Source organism: Carlito syrichta, unplaced genomic scaffold, assembly GCF_000164805.1.
Source record: "Carlito syrichta isolate Samal-C Ts95f unplaced genomic scaffold, Tarsius_syrichta-2.0.1 Scaffold314793, whole genome shotgun sequence".
NCBI lineage: Eukaryota > Metazoa > Chordata > Mammalia > Primates > Tarsiidae > Carlito > Carlito syrichta.
The window spans coordinates 160,381-174,464 of NW_007258889.1; the positions used below are offsets into that span (position 1 = coordinate 160,381).

Genomic DNA, 14,084 nt, shown 5'->3' on the forward strand with positions numbered 1-14,084 from the left:
TCCCAGGATGGCCCAGCTTTGTCTGAGTAGTCACTGAGTCCATGGTCCTGGGCCTTTGCAACTTGGGGCTAGGCATTGAACGTCTGGACCTTGGTTTCCCTGACTGCACCATAGGCAGTGCCTGCATCTGTCGGATTGGAGTCTGAGAGGGTACAGGGGAGGAGGTGCAGGGGAGGAGGGGGACTACGGCTTGCTCTTTTCTCTGATTTTTTTTTTTTTTTTGAGCTGGAGTCTCACTCTGTTGCCCGGGCTGTAGTGCAGTGGAGCATTTATGGCCACTGCAGCCTCAACCCAATCCTTCTGCCTAAGCCTTCCAAGTAGCTGGAACTTCAGGCATGTGCCCCTATGCCTGGCTAATTTTTATATTTATTGTAGAGACGAGATCTTGCCAAGTTGCCCAGGCTGGTTTTGAACCCCTGGGCTCAGGCAGTCCTCTCTCCTCGGCCTCCCAAAGTGCTGGGATTACAGGCTTGAGCCACTGCGCCCAACCAGTAAGCTCAGTTCTTAGTGACCTGCTTGTGTATTCCTTGGGCTGTGTGATTCCTGGGGTCCCTCTACCACCTGCCTAGCACTGGGGGCTACCCACACTGATTCCTCTTCCCTTAAGGAGAGAGAAGGAGGTTCCCACTGGAGGTATCTAGAACCAGCTGGCTTTCTGGATGCCAGCTAGGAATGACATGGTGGTCCCATGGGTTTGGACCGATTTCCACCGAGTGGTGTAGGTGGGGGGGGGGTTTGCTGATGAGGCTGAACACAGAGACCATCCTGCTCAATCCTGACTCCCCCTCACAGATGGGAGACCCTCACTCTGAAACAAGTGCCTTCTGGTTGGGCTTCCGAGTGGGTGCTCAAGCCCCTCTAACCATGTCTTGGCTTCTCTTTCATTCCACACCAGGCAAGATCCTCATCATTGGAGGCAGCATTGCAAATTTCACCAATGTGGCCGCCACGTTCAAGGTAACTGGCTGCAGCACAGGTGCAGTGTTGAGAAAAGCAGGGAAGGGGTCTTGGCAGCAAGGTCTGAGCCAGGGGCAGGTTTCCATGGGTTGCTAGTCCAGGCAGGAACTCTTGCCCAGGGGCTATCACTGGGGCACAGAAAACCTAACGTTGGGGTGCACTGAAGCTGCATCTTGGGACTGGCGGCCGCCATGTTGGACTATCACTCTCCCACTGAAGCACAAAGGAAGGGTGAATTTCTGCTCTGCTCGTTGTACTGGTTCTTGGAGAACCAACTTGGCTGAGCCTCATCTTCTGTTGGAGGGCTCTCTGGGCTCTCTGCAGTCTTGATGTTTTTTCTGTCAGTTGTCTGCCCGTTCTCCAAAAGAGGAATAAGGAATGTTCATCCCGCCGAGGACCTGTCAGCCTGGGTTCCTGCACAGGAGTCAGGGTCGTGTGCACGTGCTTTAAATAAAATGTGGGGCAACCCCCTCGGGTCCCCTCCCACTGTGGGAGCTTTTCTGTGCTCTTAATAAATCCTGCCTTCAAAAAAACAGAAAAGAAGAAAAAGAAAATGTGACTGCTGGTCAGGTAGGATAGCAGAGCTGATAGGTCTCCAGAGTCGTCCCCTTCAAGATGGCCACCTCAAGAGGTCATTTCTTTTTTTTTAATTTTTATTTCAGAAATTTTTTTGTGGTGACAGGGTCTCATTTTGTTGCCCAGGCTGGTCTCAAACTCCTGACCTCAAGCAGTCCTCCTACCTCAACTTCGCAAAGTGCTGGGATTATAGGTGTGAGCCATACGCACCTAGCCCATTTCTTTATCCTATACTGTCAGATGTTCAGTGAGGCTGTTCCCATTTGGTGGTTCCATGTGAGTTTTGAGAATAATGAATAAGTGAATGTTATCAACCTTGCAGGTCTGAAGTGTCAAGAAGTGAGGGACCAGGCCTCACAGTCCTGCCTGAGTCTGGATCTCCCTTACTGGACCTGACTCAGCAGATCTGGAACAGGGGACCCTCAGTGGCTTTGCTGTAACTTCTGAGCACTCTGCAGAAAAGCCAGTACGCTTGATCAGGGCGGATAGGTCTGGGGCAGGAACTGTATGAGTCTTGGTATGAAATGCCTTGGGTGGTAGAAATCAGACTCCAGACTCTAAAACTAGCCCTCTGGCACACTTTTTTCCACCCTCCCATTTTCCCAAAGTGGGCATCTGTTGTAAGAGCTGGTTCCCAGGTCACTTGAGAAGTTTTTGACCGGGTGTGGTGGTGCACCCTATAATCCCAGCACTTGTGAGGTGAAAGCAAGGGGATTGCCTAAGCCCAGGGCTTCAAGACCTTCTCTACAATAAACCAAAAAATTAGCCAGGTCTGGTGACACACACCTATAGTTCCAGCTACCTGGAAGGCTGAGGCAGAAGGATCGCCGGGGCCCAGCAGGTCGAGGCTGTGGTGGCCAGGAGCGGCCACTGCACTCCAGTCTGGGCGACAGAGTGAGACTCCAACTCAAAAAAAAAAAAAAAAAAAAAAAAGCTTTTGTAGGACCTGACATTGGAGAAGACTGTATCTTGGTACCCCTGAGAATCCTGCACAGGGCCCTGCCTAGATCCCCCTAGCTTTAGTAAGCGGTAGGAATGATTGTAGAGAGGATGAGAGGCCTGTAAAGCCCTGCTGATGGTGGAGGCCGGGTGCACTGTCATGTCAAGGGGCGTTGCTCCCAGGCACCCCATGTTACCTACTCAGCAGCCTTCCGCATGACCGCATCCCAGGCCGCTGGGCTGCTTGTACATAGTCCTTCAATACATGTATAGTCCTTGCCTGCCAGGTCCTTCCTGGGAAGCGGCACTTGTCACATCCAACTGCTGCGTTTGGTGATCAGGTTATGAATAATTGATCTGTGGTCCCCGTGTTTTTGGTCACATGTCTCTGTTCCTTTGGGCTTCCAGGGCATCGTGAGAGCAATCCGAGACTACCAGGGCCCCCTGAAGGAGCATGAGGTCACAATCTTTGTCCGAAGAGGAGGCCCCAACTACCAGGAGGGCTTGAGGGTGATGGGAGAAGTCGGTAAGAGGGGGGCTTTTCTCCTTCCCACCCTGAGTGTTGGTGGCCTCGTTCCTGGGCATTTCTGAAAGCATTGCCTTTGGGCTCCTTCAAACTCTCCACTCCCCTTTCGGGCCATGCAGCCTTCTTGGGTTCCCATGCCCTATCCCCTGACACAGAGTGCTTGTCCCGAACTTCAGTATGGGTAGGAAAGTGTTTTCATTTAGTTCTGTGCTGAACATATATTTACAGCATGACAGACAGTAAGGCTTTGTGGTACTTAGGACACAGACGTAGCCCTGAGGACACGGGCGACAATGTGCTGAGTGCCAGGAAGGTGAATGAAGCAGGGAGGGAGGAGTGTGTGTGGAGGGCCGGGCAGCCTTCCACTGGGGGCTCAAAATACTTGACCCAAGGGGATATGTCTGAGCAGAGACCGGGAGGAGTGAGGGAGAGCTTTCTGTAGAGGAAAGGGCAAGTTCCACGGTCCTGTGGTCAGAGGGCCATGAGAGGAAGGCTGTGGGCTGTGGGAACAGATGGGGTAGGACTGCATGGGCCATGGGAGGACTCCAAGCAGAAGAGCAACACAGTCTGACTTCAGAGGGACATTTACTGGGTTATTTGGCCGCTGGGTAGAGAATAGACAAGCCAGGGTGGAAGCAGGGAGACCACTTGGAGGTCATGGCTGCAGTCCAGGTCAGAGTGGAGGCTGGACATGGGGGTGACAGGAGAGGACTGAGCAGCTGGTAAAGTGGGTGAGGACTGCCCCTCATGGAGATGTAGGGGAGCGTGTGGCTTCCAGTCTGGTTTTATTTCTCCCTTCTGTGTTTTGAGTGCAGATTCTTGAAACCCCAAACGCTGAACTTTCAAGAATTTGGGGAAGATGTCTTGTCAGAACTAAAGTGGGGTCCCCTCAAGTCAACCCAATTGAACCTGAAGCAAGTGAACTCCATGACCAGAGCTTTGGTCTTAAGTAAAGTGCAGCTGCTGTTGTCAAGAGCAGTTCCGTGTGAAGCAGGGCTTGGGGAAGGGTTAGAGGGCGGCAGACAGGAGGCGCCCTTGGTCAGTATGCCCTCTGACTGGAGAGAAAACCTGATCCCCTTTCCAACTTTGATATCCATGGCAGACATGAACCTCACATGAATCACTTGCAGCATACCAAGTCCTAGTGTCCATTCATTCACCTAAAGCTGAGGACTAGCCGTATGCCTTGGGACCACGGGACAGCACAGTGATGCTGCCCAATCGTGCTCTCACAATCGGAATGTGACTCGAGTCAGCCATAGATGGAGAGATCCTGTCAGCTCGGGGTTTTGTGGTAAAGAGGGCAGGGCAGTGTGGGGCGTGGCCATGGGTCACAAAAGTTTTTCTCAGGAGATGGCATTTGAGTTGATCAGCGGGCAACCAGGATGCGCAGGCTGGAGCACGCCATGTGGAGGGAGGGCAGGGCCAGGGCCCTCGAGACTGGAGTCCCGGGTGTGTAAGGACAACAGCCAAGCCAGGGAGGTGGGGGTGTGCGGGTAGGGCCTAGATGGCCGAGGACCTGGAGACCTAGGGTCCAGGCCCTGAAGTGAAGGAATGTAGACTCTGATGGTATGTGTAGTCCCTGAGTCTTGCTGTTATCAGAAGGTAGTCTTTAGATCACTGGTTTAGTGGGAAATTATGACAGTTTGTCCTGGATAACTGGTCTTACACTGTGTGTGCCAGACATTTAGCAGGGTGGTAGAAGGGCCTTTCAGAGTAATGTGGACTTGGGCGCTTATCTGAAGACTTAGATGATGGGTTCTTTTCCTCCCTTCCCAGGGAAGACCACTGGGATCCCCATCCACGTCTTTGGCACAGAGACACACATGACAGCCATCGTGGGCATGGCCCTGGGCCACCGGCCCATCCCCAACCAGCCGCCCACAGCGGCCCACACTGCAAACTTTCTCCTCAACGCCAGTGGAAGCACATCGGTAGGTGCTGGCCTCTATAGGAAGGAAGCATGTTGTCTCTTCTACCCACCCCCTAATCTAGGAGACAATCAGTTCCCTCTTCTGCTATTTGGGGGCAGAGGGGAATCCTGGGGGAACTTAGTGCATAGCTGGTTTCTAGATATCTGTACCCTAGTCAGGGAGTGTAATGAAAAGACCAAGAGTTTTCAGATTGGATCCAAGTTCAGTTGTGATTCTCTTCTTGCTGAGGAAGGGACCTTGACAGGTATCTACCTGCTCAGAGCCTCAGTTTTCTCATCTGTAATGTGGGACAGTGTTAATTCCTAGCTAGAGGATTGTTAGAATGATACTTTGGAAGCAGCTTCTAAAGGGCAGTGCTATACCTCAATTTTATTTCCATCTTCTTTGGGGCCTTTAGGGACTAGTGTCTTTTTCCCCAGATGCTACCTATGACTCTTACTGCTTATTTTCTCTCTTGTCTCACACAGACTCCAGCTCCCAGTAGGACAGCATCTTTTTCTGAGTCCAGGGCTGATGAGGTGGCCCCTGCCAAGAAGGCCAAGCCTGCCATGCCTCAAGGTAATGCCAGAAGCTATGGGCACTTGGTGAGGAGTGACCCTTCGGTACCTCTGTGTCTCTCTCCCTTTTTCCTATCCCACCTGGACCAGCAGAGGTGGTTGAAACGTGGTTTGGGCTTTGCTTGAGAGTGGGCTTGGGAAGCAAGAACAAGATGACTTGAGCCTTTCTGTGGTCTCTCCAAGTCTGAGGACCCATGCCATGCCAAGTCACCCCACCCCCACTCGCTTCTCTTCTACCCCTGTTCTTGTGGGGTTGGGAACTAGGGTGGGAACTGTGGAGGAGACAGGGCTATAGGAATACCAAGAGGTGGAAAGGTCTCTAAGACACTTCTGGGTGGAGGGTGGGAGCTGGGAACCCAGGATGGCAGTGCAGGCTCTGATGACAGCAGTCCTCCCACCCTACCATCTAGGGGCACTTGCAAAGACATCCCTCCCCATGAGCCCACTGTTAGGAAAGCTCTGGTCCCCCAGCCCACCTGTATTCTACCTGATGTGTCTCTCCGTTTTCTGGTTCATCAAGACGTGACCCCTGCTGGCTGGCCCTTGCCACCAGCCTTAGACATGCAGTGCCCATTACCACTGGGCTGACATAGTCTATACAGCCTCTTCCTGGGACAGACTTTGCTTAAGGCATTTTGGGGAATGACGACACTAAGCCCAAGGGTCTGAGCTGAGATGCCACTCTCCTGCCAGCCCCAGGCCAACCTCATGCTGGTTGGATCACCTCACTATGTTTCATGGGGACAAAGAGGGATTGGTGTTAGGAAGTGGAACCCTGCCAGCTGGGGAATCCAGAGAGCAAGGTGTCCCACTGCCCCCTGAGGCAAGGGGAGGCGTCAGTGTTTGGCACACCTGCTGAGCTGTCGTCTTCCCATGCCTGCCCCCTCCTGCCCCCTCGGCTCTTTGTTGCTTCTGTCCTGCTCTTTGACACTTTCCACTCTTCTGTCAGCTCCACTCCCCGCCATTGCGGAATAGACACCCCTGAAGGACTTCTCTGGGGGATCCTTCCCTGTTTCCACCCTTTCCCTCCAAAGCCTCAGTCACCGGTGGGTCACTCAGTCACCTTGGTCATTTTCTTTGACAGATTCAGTCCCAAGTCCAAGATCCCTGCAAGGTAGGATGCCCCCGCCCTGGCTCCACGTGTGGCTTTGTTGGCAGGTTATAGTCTCACCGTGTGCTTTGTTGCCCCTGCCCTGGTGGGTTGCAGTGTCGTCTGGTCCCATTTCTGTCCTTGCCTCGGTGTGGCCTACCCTCAAGTCCTAGTCTTTGCCCTTCCCTCCCACCCTTGCTTAGTATGTGCCCCTACTCAGCGCTTTCCACACTGTGTGGCTGTCTCTGGCTCCGAGCCTGGGCAGTGGGTGGAGGCTTTGGAAGGAGCGAGTGTCAGGCCCACAGCCAGGAGAGTACGGTAGTGTCAAGGAGGGAAGGAGGGAGCCTTCCAACTGAAAGAGGAGTGGCAGAGAGCTATGGCGTCTTGCTGGGGACGTAAGGGGAGTCCCAGGAAGCCCCAGTCTCATGTCTGTCTCCTGTTTTCTCACCTTTCCTGCCTCAACTTCCCCACTGCCAACTTCATCTCAGAGCCCTAACTGATACGAGCCACAAGTCGAGCTTTCTCTGGGGTTAAAGTGGAAGAATAGGATATAGCAGGAGATGGGTGGAAACAGTGCATGTGCAGTGTGTTTGTGGACAGGTGACTGGCAGGGTTCAAGCTGTGTCTGGTGTACGAGGGCCTGTTTTACAGTGGACGCTCTCTGTGCCCACACACACGTGCACGTCCACACATACACCCACCATTGGCCTCAGTGAGTAGGTTAATTGGGTCAGAGCATCAGGGCTTCCGTTGAACTCTGACATTTACAGCTGTGGGGGCAGGAAAGTCATCTGAGATGACTTTGTCCCCCTTGCTAAGGGGCAGGGAAGAAGTCACCAGGCGGGGTTGCTCATAACCTGCCGGGAAGGCCAGTAATGCAGCCCTCTGACCACTTGCCTTAAATCCCTGCGTGTTCTGCCTCTGTTGAGATCCCTTGTTGCCTAAAAGGCAAGACCAGAGTGAGCCCTGGGCAGGAAGAACAGGGACAGGCCCTGGGTCTCAGAGCTCTTTCTCCCCTAGGGGAAGAGGGTGACGAGGAAGGGGTTTATTCCTGTTACTATCTAGGCCACTGAGCTGTATCAAGAGGATTGGATTGTGCCCGAGTGAGTCTCCCTTGGTGGGGCAGAGAAGGCCTGGGGGTTTGGCTTAGCCATGAGCAGGGGTTGTCTCTGGGGCCTGCCTGCTACTGGGGGTTGTGGGTCACCCCCTTCAGCTCTGGTTTCTCTCTGCTTAAGGAGGTGAGCACTGAACTCTGCCCTTTTCTGCTGGAGGTATGGGTGGTATCACAGGTTGCAGCTGTGTCCTGATTTCTGTAGCCTCTAGGGCAGGCAGATGAATGTGCACATCCAGCTGGGTGCGGGCTCCTCTGAGGATGGAGCAGTGGAGTCGTGCTGACGTGTGCTCTGCCTCCTCAATTGCACAGTTAAGCTACATCTTAAGTGATTACTGATCTGGACTCTGATGCTGGGTGATCTGGACCTCTGTCATTTGGCATATCTGGGCTTCAGCTTTCTGGGACTAGGAAATGGGAGAGCTGGATCAGGTGGCTTCCCTCATTCTGTGACCTCATGTCTAATTGGGCCCAGATGGGTCCAGGTGGTTGAATCCCAGGCATTTACTGTGCTGGAAGTTTCCTGGCATGGGAAGCTCACAGCCATGATGGAAGTGGCAGGCCTATAAAGGGATTTATTCAAACCATGAGCTTGGCTAGCCAAGCCTACCCTGGTAGATAAGGCCTATCGATACCAGCTACCTTGGGCCAGCTGTGTTGTTCTCCCTGGGGAGCTCAGAACCTCTCCTGAGGGCTATTGTCCTTTACCTGGACTTGCAGGGAGCTGGAGGGAAAGGTCACCTGCTGTGGGGTGGTGAAGGGTCTCTTCCCTGAGGACTGCATTTTTTTTTTTTTTAAATATACTTGCTGGGCCAGGCACAGAAGTTCAGGCCTGTAATCCCAATAATTTGGGAGGCTGAAGCGGGAGGATTGCTTGAGCTTGGGAATTTGAGACCAGCCTGGGCAACATAGCAAGACTTCATTTCTATAAAAAAATTTAAAAATTAGCCAGGCATTGTGGCGCACGCCTATAGTCCCAGATACTCAGAAGGCTAAGATTGAAGGATCTCCTTTCCCCAGGAGGTGGAGGCTGTGATGAGCCATGATTGTGCCACTGTACTCCAACCTGGGTGATAGAGAGAGACCCTGACTCTGAGATAAAATAAAATATACTTGCTGCTTTTTTTCCCTAAGAAGTGGGGTCTTACTATGTTATCCAGGCTGATCTTGAACTCCTGGCCTCAAGCGATCCTCTTGCCTCAGCCTCCCAAAGCACTGGGATTATAGGCACATGCCACTGCTCCCAGCTAGAGGACTGCACTTCTACCAGCTCCATTTGTTCCCTTCTTTTGCCCCTCAACTCTTAACTCCTGCTGGAGAGCCCTGCAACCCCATGTTCTAGTAGGAAAGAGGCACCTGGTAGAAAGGAGGAGGAAGGAAGGATAGGAGAGAGGAGGTTGGGAGTACTGGCACTGTGTGACCACTTGCTGCTTCTGCCTGTGCCAGCACCCTGGCTGGACCCCAGATAGAGATGAGGCTGACCTGTCCCAACCCTGGACCCACACTGACCTAGAATTTGTGAAGATTCAAATCCTGACTGGAGCTGGTTTATGTTCAGATTTACAGGGTAATAAGCGTTGGAGCATTGTTTGTAAGTTCGGAGGTCACAAAAATTGGGGAGCTTAACATCTTTTCCCCAATGACTTCAGAAATAACTCATCAATAGCTCATTTGCATATGAACTGGACCTGTGAGGGGAAGCAAGTCCTGCAGTAACCCTCCTCTTGGGCATCCCCAGCTATGGGGCCTGTTTTCTCTATGGGGAGTCCTTTCTCTGTTCTTTGCTGAGCAATTTACCAACCAGGCAGGTCCTCTTAGCTTGATTTCCTTTCTCTGCTGCCTTCTTTCAGAAAACTTGAGGCACCTCCTCCCCAAGTTCTCAGAATTCTATCCTCTTGACATTCCTGTGAGGTTTTGATGAGCCCCCTTCCCGGACATGAGGTGTGGAGGGGTCCGGCAGGCAGCCCCAGCCCCGCGGGCCTCCCAGGGGTGTGTATTCTGGGTGCACTCGCTGTGTCTTTGCCCACCAGGAAAGAGCGCCACCCTCTTCAGCCGCCACACCAAGGCCATCGTGTGGGGCATGCAGACCCGGGCCGTGCAGGGCATGCTAGACTTCGACTATGTCTGTTCCCGAGATGAGCCCTCGGTGGCTGCCATGGTCTACCCTTTCACGTGAGTCCGCTGCAGCCAGAAGCTTCTCTTTCCCTCTGCTGAGACAAAGCTTGGGAAACCAACTGACTCACCCCTTCTCTGGGGAAGGCATGGTCCATCCCACAGACAGGGGAGTGGGTATTCCTGAGGAATCTTCTTCCCTGGGGTGGAAACTCCTTGAGGGCAGAGAGCTTGCCTCTCCTACCTTTGGGTGAAGTTCGTGGCCTTGGCTTCCCGCTCCCCATTCCTGACAGGCTTAGGGTGTCCTAACCCTTCCTCTGCCTTCTCACAGTGGGGACCACAAGCAGAAGTTTTACTGGGGACACAAGGAGATCCTGATCCCTGTCTTCAAGAACATGGCCGACGCCATGAGGAAGCACCCAGAGGTGGATGTACTGATTAACTTTGCCTCCCTCCGCTCGGCCTATGACAGTACCATGGAGACCATGAGCTACGCACAGGTGATCCAGGGCTTGGGGCATGGCGGGAGAGGCAGGAGGGCTCCTGGATGGTGTCCACAGTCATTGCTGCCCAGGACAGAGGGCTTGAGATTTAGGAGTGGCCAGTGGTCTGGATGAAGGTGGTTGGAGACATGTGGTTTTCAGATGTCAGGACAGTAACTGAGGGTGAGTCAGACCAGACTAGGCAGAGGCTCACAGTGGTAGTTCAGGCTTATTGCCCTCACCAAGTCCTCTGAATTGTCCCATACTGGCTTGAAAAACAGGATTTAGCCAGACTCGGTGGCTCAGCCTGTAATCCCGCACCTTGGGAGGCTGAGGTGAGTGGATTGCCTGAGCCTGCGGGTTCGAGACCCGCCTGGGCAACTTGGTGAGACCTCATCTCTGCAATAAATAAAAAAATTAGCCGGGTGTGGTAGCGCGCGCTTGTAGTTCCAGCTACTTGGAAGGTTGAGGCTGAAGGATCGCCAAAGCCCAGCAGGTCGAGGCTACGGTGGCCGGGAGCGGCCACTGCACTCCAGTCTAGGCGACAGAGTGAGACTCTGACTCAAAAAAAAAAAGAAAAACAGGATTTAAAGCACTTTCTTTTTTTGGAGTCAAGATCTCACCGCAGCCTCAAACTTCTGGGGTCAGGCAATCCTTCCACCTCAGCCTCCAGAGTAGCTTGCTCATTTAAAAAATTTTTTTTTGTAGAGACGAGGTCTCACTATGTTGCCTAGGCTGGTCTTGAACTCTTGGACTCAAGCAATCCTCCTGCCTCGGCATCCCAAAGTGCTAGGATTACAAGTGAGCCACCACACCTGGCCTCTTTTCTTTTTCAATTTTAGATTTAAGGAGTACAGGTTTATTCTGTGGATGTTTTGGGTGATAGTGAGGTTAGGCTTCCACTGTACCCATCACCCAGATAGCAAGCATTGTACCCAGTAGGTAATTTTTTTTTTTTTTTTTTTAGTTGAAGTCTCTCTCTGTCACCTAGACTGGATTGCAGTGGCATGCTGCTCACGTCCACTGCAGCCTTGACCTACTGACCTATGATCCTTCTGCCTCAGCCTTCCAAGAAGCTGGAACTACAGGAATGTTCCACCATGCCCGGCTAATTTTTTGATTTATTGTAGAGACGAGGTCTTGCCATGTTGCTCAGGCTGGTTTCGAAGCCCTGAGCTCAGACAGTCCTCTTGCTTCCACCTCCCAAAGTGCTGAGATTATAGGTCTGAGCCACTGTGCCCAGGCCCAGTAGGTAATTTTTTTACCTTCACTCCCCCTCCCCTCTTAGAGTCCCCAGTGCCAATTATTTTCATCTTTAAGTCCATGTGCACCCATTATTTAGCTCCCACTTATAAGTGAAAAAACATGGCAGTATTTGAATTTCTGTTTCTGAGTTAGTTCACTTAGGGCAATGGTCTCTGGCTCCATCCATGTCTCTGCAAAGGACGTGGTTTTATTCTTTTTTTATGACTGCATAGTATTTTTTTTTCTTTTTTAAAGGTGGGATCTCACTCTGTTGCCTAGGATGGAGTGCAGTGACATGATCATAGCTCACTGCAGTCTTGAACTCCTAGGCTCTAGGGATCCTCTCACCTCAACCTCCAGAGTAACTGGGACTACAGGCACATACCACCACATCCAACTTAAAAACATTTTCTTATTATGAAAGTATTAATTTATAGAAAAAATTCAAAATACTGATACACTTTAAAAAATTTTTTCTATAGCTTTACAGGGCAGTTTTCAGTTACATGTATGGATTGTATAGTATCTGGTACATATTTCTTTTGAAGAAAATAAGTATTTCAAATCCCGTTTCCCAGAAATGTGGCTGCTGCTTGAAAGTGTCCATAGCCACACCTTTTTGTATATTTGAACACAGGGAATCATATTGTATGAAATTTATTTATTTGAGTTGGTGTCTAACTCTGTCATCTAGACTGGAGAGCAGTGGCATGCTCACAGCTACTGCAGCCTCGACCTGCTAGGATCAGGTGATCCTCCCACCTCAGCCTTCCAAGTAACTGGAACTACAGGCGTGTGCCATCACACCTGGCTAATTTATTTATTTATTTATTTATTTATTTATTTGAGTTGGAGACTCACTCTGTTGCCCAGACTGGAGTGCAGTGGCCGCTCCACAACGTCGACCTGCTGGGCTCCAGCGATCCTTCCGCCTCGACCTTCCAAGTAGCTGGAACTACAGGCGCGTGCTACCACGCCTGGCTAATTTTTTGATTTATTGTAGAGATGAGGTCTCGCCAAGTTGCCCAGGCGGGTCTCGAACCCGCGGGCTCAGGCAATCCACTCACCTCAGCTTCCCAAAGACACGGGATTGCAGGCTGAGCCACCGAGCCCAGCTTTTTTATTTATTGTAGAGAAAAGGTCTGCCTAGTTGCCCAGGCTGGTCTCAAACCCATGAGCTCAAGCAATCCTCTCACCTCGGCCTCCCAAAGTGGTGGGATTATAGGTGTGAGCCATCACACCCAGCCTTTATATAATTAATATAGTCTGCTTTCTTCAGTTACTCTTTCCACATCAGTAAATACTGAGTGGCAGTGTTATTTTTGTTTTTTCAAGTCTTGTGATGAGCATCTTGGATTAAAATCTGCATATACCCCTAATGATTCTCCTGACATATGTTTCTTTAAGTTGAACTGCCTCATCAGAATATGCAGACTCGAAAACCTGTTAGCCCAAGGGAAGGAGGAGATGATATTGTTAACATTACTTTATTCTTGAGCCCTTTAGAAAAGATGTTTTGTGGTTTTTTTTTGAGTTGTAGTCTGTCTCTGTCACCCAGGCTGGAGTGCAATAGCACGCTCATGGCCACCCCAACATCAACCTGCTGGACTCTGGCGATCATTCTGCCTCAGCCTTCCAAGTAGCCAGAACTACAGGTGTGTGCTACCACACCCAGCTAATTTTTAATTGATTGTAGAGACGAGGTCTCGCCAAGTTGCTCGGGCTGGTCTCAAACCCACAGGCTCAGGTAATCCACTTGCCTTGGCCTCCCAAAGTGCTGGGATTACAGGCTGAGCCACCGAGCCTGGCCAGAAAAGATGTATTGATGTAAACTCCCATTGGTATTTTGAGTGTGCTAGGTTCTCTGTCCCCTTGCCATCATTATTTGTCAAATTAATAGACTTTCTCTTTAATTTGCTTATGTTTTGAGTATCAGCTAAGATGAGCTTTTAAAAGCATTGACTGACCTTTTGTATTCTGACTTGCCCTCCTTTTTCTTAGTAGATGAGATCTGGTTCTGTCACCTGGGTGGACTGCAGTGGCATAATCATAGCTCACTGTAGCCTCAACCTCCTGGGTTTAGTAAATCTTCCCACCTCCGCTTCCCAAAGTGCTGGGACTATAGGCATAAGCCAGTGAGCCCAGCCCTTCTCCCTTTTTTTCCTGTTGAGCTGTTTGTCTTTTTATTCTTGACTTGTAAAAGCCCTTTATAAAATAGGATATTGATTCTTTTGTTCAAAATTATTGTCTGATTTTTAGACTGGCTTATTGTAGTTTATGATTGGAGAACATAAAACTGTATTAGTGCCTAGAGGAAGCGGAAAAAGAAGGCAGAGCTAGGCTGGGTGGCTCAGCCTGTAATTCTAGCACTTTGGGAGGCCAAGGTGAGTGGATTTCTGAGCCCATGGGTTCGAGACCAGCCCAGACAACTTGGCGAGACCTCATCTCTACAATAAATAAAAAAATTAAGCGGGCTTGGTGGCTCAGGCTGTAATCCCGCGCCTTTGGGAGACTGAGGTGAGTGGATTGCCTGAGCCCGCGGGGTCAAGACCCGC

The 14,084-nt window shown here is 51.2% G+C and overlaps 1 protein-coding gene across 3 annotated transcripts in view; it reads left to right on the top strand.

Annotated features, from left to right (window-relative positions):
• Positions 1-14,084, top strand: part of ACLY (ATP citrate lyase) — a 53,618-nt gene that overhangs the window by 15,767 nt on the left and 23,767 nt on the right. For 2 of the 3 annotated variants that reach the window (XM_008071921.2, XM_021719543.1), the window contains 7 exons: positions 896-957; positions 2,881-2,998; positions 4,778-4,932; positions 5,400-5,490; positions 6,574-6,603; positions 9,721-9,862; positions 10,134-10,302. In XM_008071921.2, coding sequence (XP_008070112.1) covers positions 896-957; positions 2,881-2,998; positions 4,778-4,932; positions 5,400-5,490; positions 6,574-6,603; positions 9,721-9,862; positions 10,134-10,302 — 767 coding nt within the window. The remainder of the gene's footprint in view (positions 1-895; positions 958-2,880; positions 2,999-4,777; positions 4,933-5,399; positions 5,491-6,573; positions 6,604-9,720; positions 9,863-10,133; positions 10,303-14,084) is intronic. The other variant, XM_008071923.2, reaches the window with a different exon arrangement.